This window comes from Mus caroli, chromosome 13, assembly GCF_900094665.2.
Source record: "Mus caroli chromosome 13, CAROLI_EIJ_v1.1, whole genome shotgun sequence".
Classification (NCBI taxonomy): Eukaryota; Metazoa; Chordata; class Mammalia; order Rodentia; family Muridae; genus Mus; species Mus caroli.
The window spans coordinates 88,068,823-88,086,730 of NC_034582.1; the positions used below are offsets into that span (position 1 = coordinate 88,068,823).

The following is a 17,908-nucleotide window of genomic DNA, read 5'->3' on the forward strand; positions in this document are numbered from 1 at the left end:
CTTCCCAGCACTGCACTCGGGAGAGTGAACGCAGTGGGCCTTCCCAGCACTGCACTCGGGAGAGTGGATGCAGTGGGCCTTCCCAGCACTGCACTTGGGAGAGTGGATGAAGTGGGCCTTCCCAGCACTGCACTCGGGAGAGTGAACGCAGTGGGCCTTCCCAGCACTGCACTCAGGAGAGTGGACACAGTGGGGCTTTCCCAGCACTGCTCTTGAGAAAGTGGATAGTTTTAATCATGAGTTAATTATATTAGCGGAGGTAAGAAAACAAAGTTGTTACCTAGTTAGTTCTGCTTAAACCTCATTTTTAGTTTGAATGCTATACCAAAAGAAACACAGAGACACTGGAGTGTGTCTAAGAGGGAACAAACAGCATAGAGAAGGAACCTAAAACCGTGTGGTATCAAGAGGAACCAGGGGTGGAGAGCTTGGTGGTAGTGTGTGCTTAGCAAGCTCAGTAATAGCAAGCTTGGGTTCTTGCTATTACTGCCACCATCGTATCCTTTTCCTCGTCCTACCATGCTCCTCTTCTCTACCCCCTCCACTACCTCCAGTACCAGCACCACCCCCTCCTCCTACCATGCCTTTTCTCCTCCACACCTACACTACTACCACTCGTGGGGTGTTGTGGGGGAGGAGAAGTGTAAACCCCATGAAATTCCCTTAAAGACTTCCAGAGCACTGTCCAGCCTAGTGTCATTGCAGTTGTTATCCTCATGCACTGTCCTTATTCGGCTGAAAACACCGTGTAATGTACAGTGGAGTAGGACTGCTGTCGTTTAAGGAGATGGGGCTGTCTGACAGACAAGGAAACAAGCGTCCATACCAGATGGTGATGGCCTACGTTATTTACATGTATCTTTGAGTTTTAGCTTTTTTTTTTTAAACCAGTTGATATTTTGATATTACATAAACTTTCTCAGAGACTCCTCAAAACCTTACTTCACAAGCCTTTTCTTTTGCTGGCGTAATAATGCACAAAATAGTGTTGGCTTTATAGTCTAAGCTGTGACTAGATTCACTTACTTACTTGAGGAAGATTGAGAATAGATTTTGGTATATAAAATATTGAGTTTTAAATTTCATCCTGGTAGGAGTGAATGACGTTTTCTCCCTTCCAAACAGATCAAGAAGTTGGTGTATGTTTACCTTGTCCGATATGCTGAAGAACAGCAGGACCTGGCTCTTCTGTCCATAAGCACTTTCCAGCGAGCTTTGAAGGTAAATCAATGATGAGTGGGTAGGTAAATAGCTACAAGGGGTGTGCACAGTTGAAGGTGTGTCCCTTTAAGAAATGGGACAATAATCTACTAACTTGCCTCACCGTGGCTTGAAAGAGTTACAGGGCTTCCCAGAGTGCAGAGTCAGTAGCCTTAGAAAATGACAACCATGTAGGACCCTGCAACAGAAGTGGCAGCTTTGTTTCTTTGTGTGTATTCAGTCATTGTCATGTATCAAAGGACTGCTTATCATTGTACCAACTGGCTGTTGAAAGTTACAGAGACAAGACCATGGGACATTTAAAAAGGACACATTTAAATTGATGATGCATTTTACTATGAGCGATTAAAAGCCTTGTCCACTTAGTAATAGTCAGCCACGCTCGTCCTCACCCCTTGCTTTAAACCACCGTTCTGTTGTGGTGTTGACCATGCTCTGTAGCACTTGCTACATCATGCAGGTGTCTCTGAAAATGTAAACTTGAAATTTTGATGGGCATTTTCATTGTTTTAGGACCCGAATCAACTAATCCGTGCAAGTGCCTTGAGAGTTTTGTCAAGTATTAGAGTGCCAATTATCGTGCCTGTCATGATGCTGGCTATTAAGGAGGCTTCAGCTGACCTGTCACCATATGTTAGGAAGAATGCAGCCCACGCTATTCAGAAGCTGTACAGGTAGGTGCTGTGTTGGCCACATAAGGTATCTGCACTTCCATGGACTGCTGTAAACTAGACACCTTTTTTTTTTTTTTTTTTTTTTAAGATATTGTGTCTTCTATTTTATTTTTTTTTCTTTTATTCTTCTCTTATACATTAATCCTGACCACAGTTTTGCCTCCCTCCACTCCTTCCAATCCCTTCCCCTACCTTCCCTCTCCCTCAAATCCACACTTCCTTCTTTTCCCTTTAAATAAAAGAGCAGATCTCCCAGGGATATCCACCGAACATGATATAGTAAGTTACAGTAAGACTAGGCACGTATCTCATTTTAAGGCTGGACGAGGCAACCCAGTAGGAGGAAAAGGGTCCCGAGAGCAGGCAAAAGAGACAGACAGCCTTCGCTCCCACTGCTGGGAGTCCCACAGCAACACCAAGCTACACAACCATAAGGTTTATGCAGAAGACATAGTTCAGACCCACACAGGGTCTGTGCTTGTCACTTCAGTCCCTGTGAGCCCCAGTGAGCCCAGTGAGCCCTGCTTGGGTGATTTTTGTGGGTCATGTTCTCATGGTGTCCTCTACCCGCCTCTGGCTCCTACAGTCCTTCCTCCGTCCTCCTGCAGGGTTCCCTGGCTCTGCCTGGTGCTTGGCTGTGGATCTCTGCGTCTGCTCCCATCAGTTGCTGGATGATGTCCTTCTGATGACAATTGAGCTAGGCACTGATCTCTGAGTGGAGCAGAGTATCACTAGAATTTCATGGACTTTTTTTTCTTTTTCCAGTTATGTTTGGTTCTATCTCTTGTCAGAGGCTGTCTGTTCTCCCTCTGTTTCCTGGCCATTCAGGCAGTGTCATGGACTCTCTCTTGTGGAGTTGGCTTCCTTGGGTCAGTGATTGGTTGGGCACTGCCATAAGTTCTGTGCCATCATTACCCCAGTACACCTTATAGGCAGAACGTATCGTAGGTCTTCTAGTATTCCCTCCTTCTGTCTCTTCACCACCTGCTCCCCGCTCCCATCTCCACCTGCCCCCCAATCTACCTTCGAAATCTGTTTCCCCTTTCCAGGGAGATCCATGCTGCCTCCCTTGAGCCTTCCTTGTTACTTAGCCTCTCTTAAGTCTGTGTATTGAAGCATGATTATCCTTGACTTAATAGTTAATAATCCACTTATAAATGAGTATATAACATGCTTGTCTTTCTGGGTCTGGGTTAGGATGTTCTTTTCTAGTTCCATCCATTTGCTTGCAAAGTTCATGATGTCATTTTATTAACAGGTGAGTAATACTCCATTGTGTAAATGTTCCACATTTTCTTTATCCACTCTTCACTTGAGGGACTTCTAGGTTGTTTACAGTCTCTGGCTGTTACGAATAAAGCAGCAACGGATGTGGTTGAAGAGTGTCCTTGGGGTAGGACGGGGCAGTCTTGAGATAGGTCGGTTTTCACTTGTCTGAGAAACTGCCGTATTGACTTCCAGAGTGTCTGTAAAGGTTTGCACTGCCACCAGCAGTGAGTGAGGGATGCTTTCCTCGCCAGCACGAGCTGCCACTTGTGTTTGGATCTTAGCCATTCTGATGGGTCTAAGATGGAGTCTCAGAGTTGGTTTGATTTGCATTTCCTGATGTTTAAGAGTGTTGGACATTTATTTCTTTAAGTGTTTCTCAGCCATTTGAGATTCCTCTAGTGAGAATTCTCTGTTTAGACTTGTACTCCATTTTTTAATTGGATTATTTGGTTTGTTGATATCTAGTTTCTTGACTTCTTTATATATTTTGGGTATTAACTGTCAGATGTGGAGTTGGTGAAAATCTTTTCCCATTCTGTAGGCTGCCATATTGTCCTATTGATGTTGTCCTTTGCCTTACAGAAGCTTTGCAGTTTCATGAGGTCCTATTTATTGATTGCTATTCTCAGTGTCTGCGATATTGGAGTTCTGTTCAGGAAGTTGTCTCCTGTGTTCAAGGCTATTCCCACTTTCTCTTTTATTTCTCTTCTATGTCTGGTTTTATGTTGTAGTCTTTGATCCAGCTGGACTTAGGTTTTGTGCAGGGTGATAGATATGGATCTATTTGTGTTCTTCTTTGTGCTGACATCCAGTTTGAATACTCATTGGTTGAAGATGCTCTCTTTTTCCATTTTGTATTTCTGGCTTCTTTATCATATATTAGGCGTCTATAGGTATGTGGATTTACAGCTGGGCCTATGATTAAATTCCATAGCTCAACCTGTCTGTTTTTATGCCAATCCCATGCAGTTATTACTATAGCTCTGCAGTACAGCTTGAAGTCAGGAATGATATGCCTTCCAGTGTCCTTTTAAGGATTGTTTTGGCTACCTTGTGTTTTTTTGTTATTCCATATGAGGTTGAGAATTGCTCTTTTAAGGTCTGTAAATAATTGTGTTGAAATTTTACTGGGGATTACGTTGAATCTGTAGATTGCTTTTGGTAGGAGGGTCAGTTTTACTATGTTAACCCTACCAATCCAAGGACATGGGGGACCTTGCCATCATCTTCTGATATCTTCTTCAATTTCTTTCTTAAAAGACTTGAAGTTTTTGTCATACAAGTGTTTTACTTGCTCGGTGAGTTATCCATAAGACACTTTATGTTGTTTGTGGCTATTGTGAATGGTGCTGTTTCCTGTTTCCCTAATTTCTTTCTCTGTATAAAAGAAGGTTCTTCTTTTTTTTTTTTTTTTTTTTTTAAGTTAATCTTGTATCCAGCCACATTACTAAGAGGGTTTATCAGCTGTAGGAGTTCCTGGTAGAATCAGAGGTACTTTTCATTCATTTATTCTTTTTAAGCTCTGATGATTAGCCTGTTTTTCTAGTAAATGAATTTGGCTGTTTTTCCCCTACAAATAATACTTGCACATGTTTACTTTTGTGTTGGTTTACAGACTCTTTCAAGACCTTGAATTCTGAGCTGATTAGGACCTGTGTTAATTTATAAGTTTCATAACTTTAAAAGAATCAGAATTTGAATTCTCAGTTGTATGATATGTCTTATACAAGCACACATATGTATGCATTGTCAGAAAATGGAGGGTGTGGGGATGACTCAGTGGCTCTGAGGTGTGAGTGCCTAAGTATAAATCCCCAGCACCCAGGGTTACAAAGCTAGGGATGTCTGTGGGGGAGGGGAGACGAGAGATGAGCAGCTCCTGGGGTCAGCCAGCCAGCCAGCCAGCCAAAATGGTGAGTGGCTGCTTCAGCAAGAGACCTTGTCTCAAGGCATCAAGGCACAGAACCATTAAGGCAGCCTCCTCCTCTGGTCTTCATGTGTGTATCTGCAGATGCATGCAACTGTGCACTTGCATAAATGAAACACAGTCATCTCCTCTCTCTCTTACTGTGTAGTAGAATTTCATGCTTACAACTCATTTCTGTCGTTGTTTCTGCTGCTCACTTGTGGAGTTTGATTCTTGCCCAGAGCTATTTTATTAAATACTTCTAAGATGTAGTGATTTTGTTTTTTGTTTTTTTGAAGCCAGGGTCTTGTTATTTTATTATTCTATACACACACTCACACTATCTATCTATCTATCTATCTATCTATCTATCTATCTATCTATCTATCTATCTATCTATCATCTGTATCATTGTGCACACAGTACCTGTGAAAGCCAGAAGAGGGCATTGGATCCCTTGGGCCTGGAGTTAAGGTTTATTTTGAGCAGCCTTGTGGATGCTGGGAATTTGAAGTTGGCTCCTTTGGAAGAGCAGCCAAGTGTTGTTAACCATTGAGCCATCTCTCCAGCTGTTGATATCTTAGCCTGTATCATGTAATATCTTGATATCTGTGAAAACATACCATGTAGATAAGGTTGCGTATCACAGCGTTTATCCTTTTCTGTCCCCACCATCTGCTCTGCAAGCCCCATGGAGACCACGCTTGTTTCTGGTGTGCTCTCAGCCTTGTGCTAAACAGTGTAAGTATGTGGACTTGTGCCTAGCGCATCGTGTGCCTACTAGCATAGCTGTCAGTTGGCTTTGACTACCCCATGCACGTTGTGGCACACGTGGAAACTTTCCCCCGAATAAATATATGTAACAAAAGGCCTTCCTTTATTTTCCTTTTAAAGCAGAAACGGAAAGCCACAGCAGTGGTCTGAAAGTGCGCCTCGTGGCTGGCAGCAGCTCGCTGTCCACCCTTTTTTGTGCCCGCTTTGCCATCCTTAGCACTGAATCATTTTCCCACCAGATGCTTTCATAGTCTGGCCTCGATTTCCCCTTTGGTTTAGATGACAGCTTCATAATGCATGTCCCCATTAGCAGGATAACACAGTTAGGGCTTCTTTAGAAATGCTCTTTTTGGTTTTGACAGTCACACACCCACAGTTTAAAACATTTACTGTTCTTCACCCCCCGCCCCCGGAGATAAAAAAGGCTTTCCAATCAGGTGCTTTCATCTACTCCTTAAGTTCTCTGGCTGGCTTGGGAAGTGACGGACATGTGGTTTAGCTAAGGTAACAGTGTTAGAGAGGATCCCTCCAATTCTCTCAGAACACCTCAGCTCTCTTGAAGTTACAAGTGCCACTGAATGATAGTTAAGGGCAGTAAATACATGGGACTTGTTTGCTATTTATTTATTTATGTACTAATTCTTTATTTATTCATTTACATTTTAGTCTTGATCCAGAGCAGAAGGAGATGTTAATTGAAGTCATCGAGAAGCTTCTGAAAGATAAGAGCACGGTGAGCGCTGACTTTCAATGCCGCTGAAATTGGGTTTGATTTTACTGTGATTTACCTGGGTAGATTTGCTTGGATCATTTTTATTGATTCCATAGTGGTGTAATTATTAGTGAAGCTCATGTCTAAAGTGTTAAAACTGGGCATATTGGCTCACTTCTTTGATCCCAACACTTAGGAGAGAGAGGCAGGAGATCCTCTGTGAGTTTGAAGCCAACCTGGTGTACATAGTGAGTTCCAAGTTGGCCAGAGCTACCAAGTGAGACCCTGTCTTGAAACAAAATAACAACAACAAATCCAAACTAAACCAAAGCAAGTATTAAAGATATACTGTAAAACAGAGATATAAAAAGAATGTTCTTTCTTCGTTTGTCTTTGCTATAGTTTGTTGGTTCTTTGGGTTTTGGGACAGGGTCTCATGTAGCCCAGGCCTATCTCTACCTTATAGCAGTGTGACCGCAGCATCTCACCGGCTGGCATTACAGGTCTCCTCTGTCATGTTCAGCTTCTGGAGAATTTCTAGACATACTAAAACATTACTTAAAATGATTCTTCCCTAAAAAAATCTCATACTTGAAGAAGGCTCATTTTTTTTTTCTTCTAAGAGATACAGCTCTAATCTCTTCCACGCTCAGTTTGTGTGTGCATCGGCAAGGTAACGAGATTAAGGACAACAGTGGCCCAGGTGTTTGTGAACACCAGTGATTGGGAGGCAGTCTGCTGGTGTCTGAGATATGGCTTCTACTTTTACAACTCAAAACTGCTTAGGAAGTGTTCATAAGTCATGCTGGGGATCATGACTATTGCCACCCAGAAGGTCTCTATGTCACTGGCTTCGTTAGTTTATGGATTGACACATGCTCTGTCCTTGACAATGTGCAGCATTCAGTTGAGTAGAATGTGTTCTTGTTTTGTTAGGTAGAGTGTTTCATAGATGTCTAGTAGGTCCGTGTTGTTCAAACTGTATTTCTTTGTTGCTGTTGTGGCTTTTTGAAAGGATTATATTTATTTTGTATGAGTGCGTATGTATGTATGTATGTATGTATCTGTCTGTCTATCTGTCTATCTATCTATCTATCTATCTATCTATCTATCTATCTATATGTGTGGGCATACCTGCCATGCCATGTGTGTGGTCATAGGAATACTTACAAATTTGGTTCCCTTTTCCCATCATGTGGGTTCTGGGCTTAGAACTGAGGTCATGGTCATTAGGCTTAGTGGTAAGCACCTTTACCCACTGAGCTGTCTGCTGGCCCATGCTTGCTGTTTGTACTGAAAGGTGGGGTGTTTGAGTTTCTCTTCAGTTCTGTCAGTGCTTGCTTAGCCTACTTAGGAGTTCTAATGTTGATATGTATGTTTATAATAACTTTGCCTTTTGTTCTTAATACAATGTCTTTTTATATTTAGTAATAATGTCTCTTGTTTGGTGTACAGTCATTCTAAATCAAGATGTTTTTCACACTTTCATTTTCCAAACTTCCATATTCAAATTGTACTTTTTAACCTAGTTGCCTTCTGTAGGTAGAGTATAGCTGCCTTCTGCCTTCTAATTGACCCCTACAGTCACTGCCTTCTGACTGGGACAGTGGGGTCACTTAGGCTTAGTGCTGTGCTACTTGAATCAGCTGAGTTCCTAGCTCCTGTTTTCCTTGTTTTCTGTCTTGTGTTTTGTCATTATCCCTTTGTTGTTGTTAGCACTAAATGAGTATTTTACTAAATACTTCATATCCTTTATTTTCTTTACTGCTTATCTTGATAGTATCATTATGCTGTCATAGTCATGCATAGCAATTATTGGATTCCAGTCCTAAGCCATCTAAAACTTCTTCAGGGTAGAGTGTCTTAGGACTCTTCATTGTGTTTCTTGTATGCATAGTAAGTGAACTGAGAGACCATACTCCTTTTTGTGTGTTATATGGCAAACATGTTGTCTGCTTCAGGGATCCAAATCTAAGGCCTGTTGTCAGTCCTCGGATAACTTAACTGTAGTTTTAAAAGTACCTGTTTTCTTTAGTCCATAGGATATTTGCTAAGTCCTGGAGCATAGTGAGACTTAGAAGGACAGTTCCTTAGTTTACATGTAGTTTACCATTATTTCTGCTCCATCATAAACTTAAAAGAAATTTGGAGGCAGCTGGTGTTGTGATACACGCCTTTAATCCCAGCACCAGGGAGGCAGAGGCAGGCAGATCTCTGAGTGTGAGGCCAGCCTGGTCTACAGAGGGAGTTCCAGGACAGCCAGGGCTACGCAGTGAGGTCTTGTCTTGGACCAACAACAACAGCAACAACAACAACAACAACGATGAAAAGAAAAGGATTACAGTTTGGAGGCTCCCCTAAAAGAGAAGCCGGCAAGTGCACATTTATTGGTCCAGAGAGTGCATCTGCTCCCTCTCCCTGGGTTTTTTTTTTTTTTTTTTTTTTTTTTGTTGTTGTTGGCGTCTGGGTTGCTCTGGAGACCAGGTTAGCTTTGAATTTGCTGCAGCCCTTCTGTCTTGAACTTGTGATTCTCCTCCCTTGATCTCCCAAGTGCTGGGGTTACACCATGCTGGCCATGCTGGGGTCACACCATGCTGGCCAGGCTGGGGTCACACCATGCTGGCCATGCTGGGGTCACACCGTGCTGGCCAGGCTGGGGTCACACCATGCTGGCCAGGCTGGGGTCACACCATGCTGGCCAGGCTGGGGTCACACCATGCTGGCCAGGCTGTGTCTTATCATCATGTGTCTGCATCTTATCATCATCTAAGCTACAGCCTCAGCTATTAGCATTGAGTTTGTTTTATGTTCCACTATGTCTTTTACGGGTTTCTATTTCATGAAGTTATTTTGAGTTGAAATAGCTATTATATATACAAAGTCTTCAGCTGACTCCACAGCATAAGGTGTTAAAAATATTCTAACTGAAAAGTAGATGGGTCAGAAAGAGTGTAGTGGGCACACTTTCTTGTGAATTCGATTGCCAGCTATTGATTCCTGACTGTTTATTTCCAAAATAAGGAAAACCCTGACTAGGTAACTTTAGTAGGTGTTTGATGTTTGTTTGATGGCCAGTTCTTAGTATCTGATACTGATTGTTTTGGTGGGGATGACTTTCTTTCCAAATCCACTGTTCACAGGGAGATCTTTATGGGTTTTGGGACATCTGTTACAATGCAGTCATTTCTCTTAAAGTACTATAAAGTGTGTTTACTTAAAAAAATTAAATACATATATGTCTATTTTCTTTCTATATAAAACTACGACTATCTCTAGTTACAGTAAACAATGCAGTTCTTTCTAGCTCTTCCCTTCCAACAGTAGCAGACGTGTTCCCTTAACTCCAGTGGTTTACTTTAGTGCTCAGCCCAGGATGTAAAGAATGAGAGTTTCCATATCTCTCTGTGGGCTACCAGAAGAGGGGCTTACCTCTGGATTAGGTATTGGATTGATGCTGTTTTATATTTAGTCCTATTTCTTCAGTAGTGACAGTAAATACAAATTGCTTTTTTTAATATAATATTTTATATATTTAATGATATATATTTTATATTATGTTATTTATATTGTTTTCCCTATTTTTATTTTTTCTAATAAAATATACAATACCTGAAGATAGTGTCATTTCTACACTGTTAGCATTGAATCTGTCTTGTGTAATGATTGACCAGTAGCTCACGATAGTGTGCATAGCAGATACTTATATTATGATTATAGCAGTAGCAAAATTAACAGTTATGAAGTAGCAATGAAGACTTAATGGTTGGGGGCCAGCACAGCATGAGAAACTGTTAAAGTTGCAGCATTAGGAAGGGTGAGAAGCACTGCTCTACATGAAGTGACTCTACTATCTCCACATTAAATACCAGGCTGGCCTGAAGATTTTCTCTTTAGTGTTGAACTATGACAACTTTACAAGATGCTTCAGGGTTATGTGATGTGAATGTAGGTTCCCAGGGTGCTAGTGAGCATGTATAGACACAGCTTATTTCTAGCAGGATGTTTTCCTTCGAGATTATAATTTTAATTGTAGTAGTTGTCATTTTCTCCTTCAGGAATCTGTATGTAGAAGGTGCTTCCTTGCCTGCCTTATGTTAAAACTCTGTCTTTGTTAACTTTGTCGTCTCTCTCTCTCTCTCTCTCTCTCTCTCTCTCTCTCTCTCTCTCTCTCTCTCTCTCTCATTTGTTCTCCTGCTCTTCTTAAGTGATGTTTGTCAAAATCCTGTTGGGTGGTTTTGTCCTGCAGATCTTTTGCCTTCATGGCTGACTAGTCCTGTTCAGTCTTCCCAAGTTTACTTAACTGTGACTTGGTTCCTTTTGGTAATTTGTGTTCTGTTTTTGAATGTTGATTCATGCTACTCTTTCATATCTTCTCATGCTTCTTGGAGGGCATTTAATTCATCTCAGAGTGCTGTGTCTTGATTTCCTTTTCCTTCCTCTTCAGTTTTACTGAGAATGACTTAACAGTTCAGTTGCTTTGGTTTTTGCCCTTTTTTTCAGTACTTACGGGTTAATTGTATCCATGTGCCTTTGGGTGGGCTAGTAGTTTGTTGAGGTAGCTTGTAGGCGTCTGGTGCAGCAGCACCTTCTCTGCAGAGTAGAAGGCTTTGCATTTTGATGTTGTTGGATTTGATGGCTTTTGGTGGAGAGGAGCCTATGTCCGCATAATGTCCCGAGATACATCTTGTAGCAGGTCTGTCCCCCTGTCCCCTTTCCCCCATTACATTATAGTTTCTAGGAGTTCTAGGAGGGTTATTTCTACTCACTCTTTAAAAAAAAAAAATCTACACACCATAATGTGTGTGCATTTGTACCATGTGTCAGAGCACAAGGGGAGAGGTCAGAGGTCACTGTGGGGGTCAGTTCCCTGTGTCTACCTCCTCCGTGCATGGCTCTTGTCCCCATCCCTGTGATCATAGCCCTGTGCTATTGTGCATGGCTATTTTTATGGCAGTTTTGGAGATTGAATCCAGGTCCTCATTCTTACAAGGCAAGCATCTTACTGAGTGAGCTAAATCCTCAGCCTGATTGTTAGTATTTTTTGCCTGTGTACCATTAATTTGCCTAACTCGTATTTAAGTAGACTTTTAAGAATGTTCTTTGGTTATTCCTCTTTTGTATAATTATAATCAACTATGGAAAGATTACAAATATATTTTAATATCAACACAGATACTTATTAACTTGTTTTTTTGGTTGTGTGTGATCTCTATTGAGAGAAGATGGGTACGTTCTTCCCCATATTTTAATGTTTACATTGACATCTAAAATTAAGAATAAAAAAATCCTCATGAAATATGAGGGTAGATTTCTGGGAAGAAGGGCTTCAGTGGAGGAATGTAAGAGAAGACAGTGAACGTGCAGTGACAGAGCACAGAGCGTGTGTGTGAAATTCTGAAAAAATAATTTTTAATAAATTAACAAGGAATGGCAAACCACATGAATTAAAAAATTTCCCAATCAAATGAACCAATCTAATCATTTCTGCATTTTGAGTTTATTCACTAGTACAGTATGGTGATCATTATAATGATTGTTTTTATGTTACAACTGAGCTTAAATAAGATATCACTTGATATCTCCATTGATTTGGGGACATATGTTCTTTTGCTTTTCTTAGCCTATGGAAGGTTTTTTAAAAATGGGTTCTCCAAGGCCTTTTGTGTGTGAGAGGACTATGGCTGCAAAGAGACAAGTGGGTGGCTTTTAAAAAAGAAACCACTTTGGATCCAGACACACAGTTTTGGTAATGGCTGGACACACACGGTAGTGTCGTTTAGGTTGTGATCCTTTGAAGGCATCTTGGTGTTTACAGAGACGTTTAGAAAGCTTACATCTGCAGTCGGGATAGAAAGGAGGAACGTGTTGCCTATCTGTTAGTCCAGATAGGCAACATATCCAGTGAGTGGTTACAGAGTCTCTTACTGTAACTTTTGTTGGCTCTTTCTGGCTTCGTACTACTGTGACTGTGTTTGCATCGTCTACTTTACCACAAAGCTGTCCAGGTGTGTTGCTACAGATACATTCTTAAATCTATAACACTTGCTTATTTTTCTTTGAAATAAAGAAATTCATATTTGCCAAGCATTGAAAACACAGAACCGGATTTTAGAATGCCTTGAAGGCAAGGAGTTACTCATTTTTTTTCAAGTGAATTTTAAAGAAAACTTATCAAAAGCATTTCCATTTCTCAGGAAGATAAATGACATTAATGCTTTCCAAAAAAGCAGAGTTGTTTATTGATTTTTGATGACTCAAAGTTTCCTTGACTTTAGGTACAGAACTCTGTTTAATGAATAGGCTGATAGCTCATAACTAAACTGTAGGGGCAAGATACCATTTTCCAAGTTATTGATTTAATGCTGGTAAAAGCTTCACTGTTCTGAGGAAAAGAAGAAAGCCCACCCCCGAGTTTGTGCAGATGTTTTATTGTGATGGATCTATTATCCAGCTATTAGAAGATAAATGACTGATCTTTCCTATTTTCCATGCCTCAAGAAAATTGAAATAAGAAGGGGAATATCATTTGGGCTGTATGATTAGGCCAGGTTGGATAGCCATTAATTTAAGGGAAGAAAATCTTGGCAGGATTGGCTAACTTATACCATCTTATCAATCAAACTGTGATACACTTCTTGTGATGACCCAGCACTCAGATTTTTGTAATGTTCATTAGAATTCATGACAAAATAGATGCAAGGAAACGTTTTGTACCCTTCATAATTTTATAGAAAATTTATTGTTATTAGAGGAACCATTTGCTTAGTGTGATTTTTTTCATTACCAGCTTGTCAACGAGCATAGATAATCTAGAGAAAATATGAACTCCATAGATGGGGTGTCACTTTTGTTGATGGCTCATGTAGTTTACCTTGGAGCACAGCTAATGGCTGAAGTTCATAGCAACAGCACAGAAAAACGTGGCAACCAAGGGGAGATAAATGAACCACGTTTATTGCTTTAATATAAAAAATACATAAATGGAAAGCTGCATTTGAATCTGACGAGCTCGTTGCAGCTTTGTTGGAATGATTTATTCCCACTCCGTGACGAGCTGCTGGTGACACGGTGAGATGGGAATTAACTGTTTGTTTTTTGGAAGCCAATATTTTTGGTTTTGAAATCTAAGTAGATCATTTTATTTTAATTCTGAATGTTTTATGGATATTGAACATTTAATAGGCCCAGGTGATCAATACTTCTGCTTGTGTTTATCAAAAGCTCAGATTGTTTAAAACAAACAAACGATTCAGGGAAGTACGTTTCTGAAATGGGCAGTGCTGTCGGTGACAGTGCTGGTTTTCAGGTGCTTCCTGAACCCTTATTTGTACTGGAGTGATGACGCTCTTTCCTTCCTGGGCGCTGTGGGGCTTCACAGTGTGCTAGGGCCCTACAGTTGCGAGCTTATTGCTGTGACTTGATAAACTTAATATCCTGCAGCAACTGATGCTCCATTCCATTGTTTGATATCTAACCATTTGAAAGAAAATACATTCTGGGTTAAAAAAAAACATTGATTTTAGATAGCATTTAAAAAATGAAAACTATTTAAAACTTAAAATGAGCTCAGTCCTACCGATTATTCTAAGATATACCTCTTTTTAAAATTTAACATTCTTTACCAGTTATTATTTATGATAGTAATTGATTTGTATATAAAACATATTGATGTTTATGACTCATAAGTAGGAGTGAATTCTACGGTTTTATGTTCTAAACTTGGTTATCTTAAGAGACTTTTAAATTGTTAATTTTAATCTCATATGACCACAGTTGTAAGTTGCTGTGCCTGTATTTGAAGAGTAATTCATGCAGAAGACATCAACATGTGGAGTTGCAAACACTCATTTAACATGCTTTCCATATCAGCAGCAAATAGGAAGTTAGACATATAATGCATTTTTATTTAGCTCACACAAATAATCAATTCTTTGCTTTTTCGATTGAGGTGCATACATGCTGGGACCAGCAGGCACCAGGACATGGGTAGGGCTGGAGTCAATAAATGCGGCTTCACGTTTATACTGATTGGTAATTCATAAAATCCCCACAGGACTTGAAACTTGTTTAGCATAATAGCAAGTCTATATTCTGAGCTGTTTTCTTTCAATTGTGTTGTTGGTTGCATATTAATAAACTAAATGGCAACCAAGTAGAGGGACAAACACTCAAAATATGAATATCATTGTAGCTAATATTTTTCAAAAAGTACCATTTCAATAAGTTATATTTTTCTATTTAATTGCTTATTTTTTAGTCATTGGGGAAATTTTAGATACTAAAAGGAAAATCCCCAGTGTTTAGAAAGAATATGATAATAATTTTTTTCAAAACCATATTATGCTGTTGGATAACTGTATATATACCTATGGTACACATATAGAAGAATTTGTATATTCAATATTCTGCTTGCCTTGTATCTTTATACTAAAGGAATCTTAGTTTTACCCAAGAGTTGTAAGAGCATGACAATTCAAAAGTCAACATTTGTGATTTCATTAATTGGTCTAGGGGAAAGCTGCCACCTTTTGGTTTTCGAGACAGGGTTTCTCTGTATAGCCCTGGCTGTCCTGGAACAGGGCATTCTCATTTTTATGCATGATATACTAACATTTCAGTCACTGTATTTTCTTTGAAAATAAATTATATTGTTAGATACACATGGGTTAAAATGTGTATGATTTTAAAGTGTGCTTGCATTGAAAATACCCCGAGTTCTTTGTAATGTAAGCCCATTGTTGCGTCACGACCAGTTCAGTTTAAGTTGGCAGTGCATCTCTATGGTTGCCTTGAATCTTTTTCTGAATGCCATTACTACTAAGAAAGCATCTTTACATTAAAGCTTAAGCTTGTTTTAAAAAGAAAACTGAATAACTAATATTTAATTCATCATACAATATATTAGAATTTAAGGACTAAAATAAGAGGTTAGTTTTCTCTACTAATTACTTCACTTGGTAGTACTCCTCGAGGAAGTGATACTTTGTATCACTCATTTTAACTGACTGATCTTAGGTTAGGTGAAGACAGAGTGTATTTTAATGAGTTACTATTTCTTTCTTCTTAGCTGGTGGCTGGCAGTGTGGTGATGGCCTTTGAAGAAGTGTGCCCGGATAGAATCGATCTGATTCACAGGAATTACCGCAAGCTTTGTAACCTGCTGGTTGATGTTGAAGAGTGGGGGCAGGTGGTCATAATCCATATGCTAACAAGATACGCTCGGACCCAGTTTGTCAGTCCTTGGAGAGAGGTGAGTGCTCTTTGCTTTCCTGTTTGTGAAGTGGACTAAGGGTGTGGGTAACTTTTACAAAATGCACAGCAAGCAGTAATGAATCGGAAATCCGCATTTTACTGGGAACTCATTTTTGTGATTGACAAGTGTTTTGACAGTGAATGATTCCTGTTTAAATATGTACTATATAACCTTTCATATGATATCTGGCAAGAGACCCCTGTTAGGACACACAGGCTCACATGACGTTATCCAGCCCTGGGCTTTTATTGTTGCTGTTGTTACTTGTCGTTGAGTTTGCAGTTTTGAGCACTATTTATCTTAGGGACTAATTTGCAAAAGTAGGTAAGTGAATCTCTGCCATGGATTTATGCTTAGGGTGGAGGCTCATTTCTAGACTTTTTATAAATAAACTACTGTTGAACTTTTAAACTTCTTTCCCCCAGTTTTATACTTTTAAAATGCTTTTTTTTATTTGAAATTTTTATTTTTATTTTAATTGAAGTGTGTGAAATCAATAGTTAAAATGTCCTATAAAGTGAATTAATTTTTGTTGGCAGGCTGTTATTAGCAATTTATCATATTCTTTACAATAAAACTTAGAAACTTTAATTGTATAGTTTGTAATAGAACTCACTCACTTGTTTCTATACAAAAATCAAATGTAAATTTTAACTTGTATAAGGAATCTTAAGCAGTACTATAGTAGTACAATTATCTTTTGACTTTTTAATGCAATATTTATTATTTCTGTGTATGTGTACATGTTTGCATGTACGTGTACAGGCATGCATGTGTAAGTGTGCATATATGTGTACATGTGTGTATGTGTACAGGTATGTTTGTGTTCATGTACATGTATATGTTTCCACAAATGTGTGCACATGTTTTTCACATGTACGTGTGCATATATGTGCCTATATATGTATGTTTCCATGTTCTTGCTTGTGTGCATGTGTGTGCATAAATGTATTTTTGTGTGCATGCATGTGTTTGAGTGCATGTGTTTTCACAGTGTGTGTGTGTGTGTGAGAGAGAGAGAGAGAGAGAGAGAGAGAGAGAGAGAGAGAGGTCAGGCATGCATGCATGTATTCCACATGTTCCAGTTCCTGAGTAGGTCAGAACTGGGAATTGAACTCAGGTCCTCTGGATCATCTGCAAGCACTCTTAACCGATAATGAGCTATCTCTCCAGCCCCAATATTACAAACTTGGAAAATCAGTTGTGAGCTCCACTAACAGTATTATATATATAATTATACAGTATTTAGAACATCTTGCTTTTTAAAATTAAGTTACTGCTGGGCGTGGTGGCGCACGCCTTTAATCCAGCACTCAGGAGGCAGAGACAGGCGGATTTCTGAGTTCGAGGCCAGCCTGGTCTACAAAGTGAGTTCCAGGACAGCCAGGGCTATACAGAGAAACCCTGTCTCGAAAACCAAAAAAATAAAAAAATAAAAAAATAAAATTAAAAGTTATTAATCTGAGAGGAAAATGTAAATAAAATTTCACAAAGTGGGTATCTTCTCATAGATATTTTAAGTGACATGTCAAGCTTACAAATAATCAAAAAGTATTGCGTACATTTTTCTACATTGACTTGTGTTTTAGTATAAAGAGATTAAACCATTTTCTTATATATTTGCCTCCCGAACACAATGTCTCAGTTTGTTTGTTTTTCTGATTCCTTTCTGGAGTGTTGTTCTCAAAGCTAGGGCTTATGTGTGCTGAAGATGAGTCTCCCACTGAACTGAGTCCTCTCAGCCCTTCTGTGCTTTAAGTTTCAAGGTTTCTCTTTGTGGGGCTCCTGAACTTCATTGTGAGTAAAGTGGTTGCATTTTTCTCCAATATGTAAAAATTCATTATGCTACATATGACTTAAACCTAAAAAGTGTTACTATTAGTGAAAATTAATTTGATTTATTATTGACTAGAGTTCAGTTTGAAGACTGTTTTACTAAATGACGTTCCCATATGTATAAACATAGTTCATGGGTTTTTTTTTTTAAGAATTATTTATTTATTTTATGTATATGAGTACACTGTAGCTGTCTTCAGACACACCAGAAGAGGGAGTCAGATCCCATTACAGATGGTTGTGAGCCACCATGTGGTTGCTGG

The 17,908-nt window shown here is 39.5% G+C and overlaps 1 protein-coding gene across 2 annotated transcripts in view; it reads left to right on the forward strand.

The window, feature by feature from the left end:
* The window catches only part of Ap3b1 (adaptor related protein complex 3 subunit beta 1), a 202,794-nt gene that overhangs the window by 43,388 nt on the left and 141,498 nt on the right, over nucleotides 1-17,908 (forward strand). For both annotated transcript variants that reach the window (XM_029468582.1, XM_021180280.2), the window contains exons 4-7: nucleotides 1,126-1,221; nucleotides 1,735-1,895; nucleotides 6,511-6,577; nucleotides 15,624-15,806. In XM_029468582.1, the coding sequence (XP_029324442.1) occupies nucleotides 1,126-1,221; nucleotides 1,735-1,895; nucleotides 6,511-6,577; nucleotides 15,624-15,806 (507 nt within the window). The remainder of the gene's footprint in view (nucleotides 1-1,125; nucleotides 1,222-1,734; nucleotides 1,896-6,510; nucleotides 6,578-15,623; nucleotides 15,807-17,908) is intronic.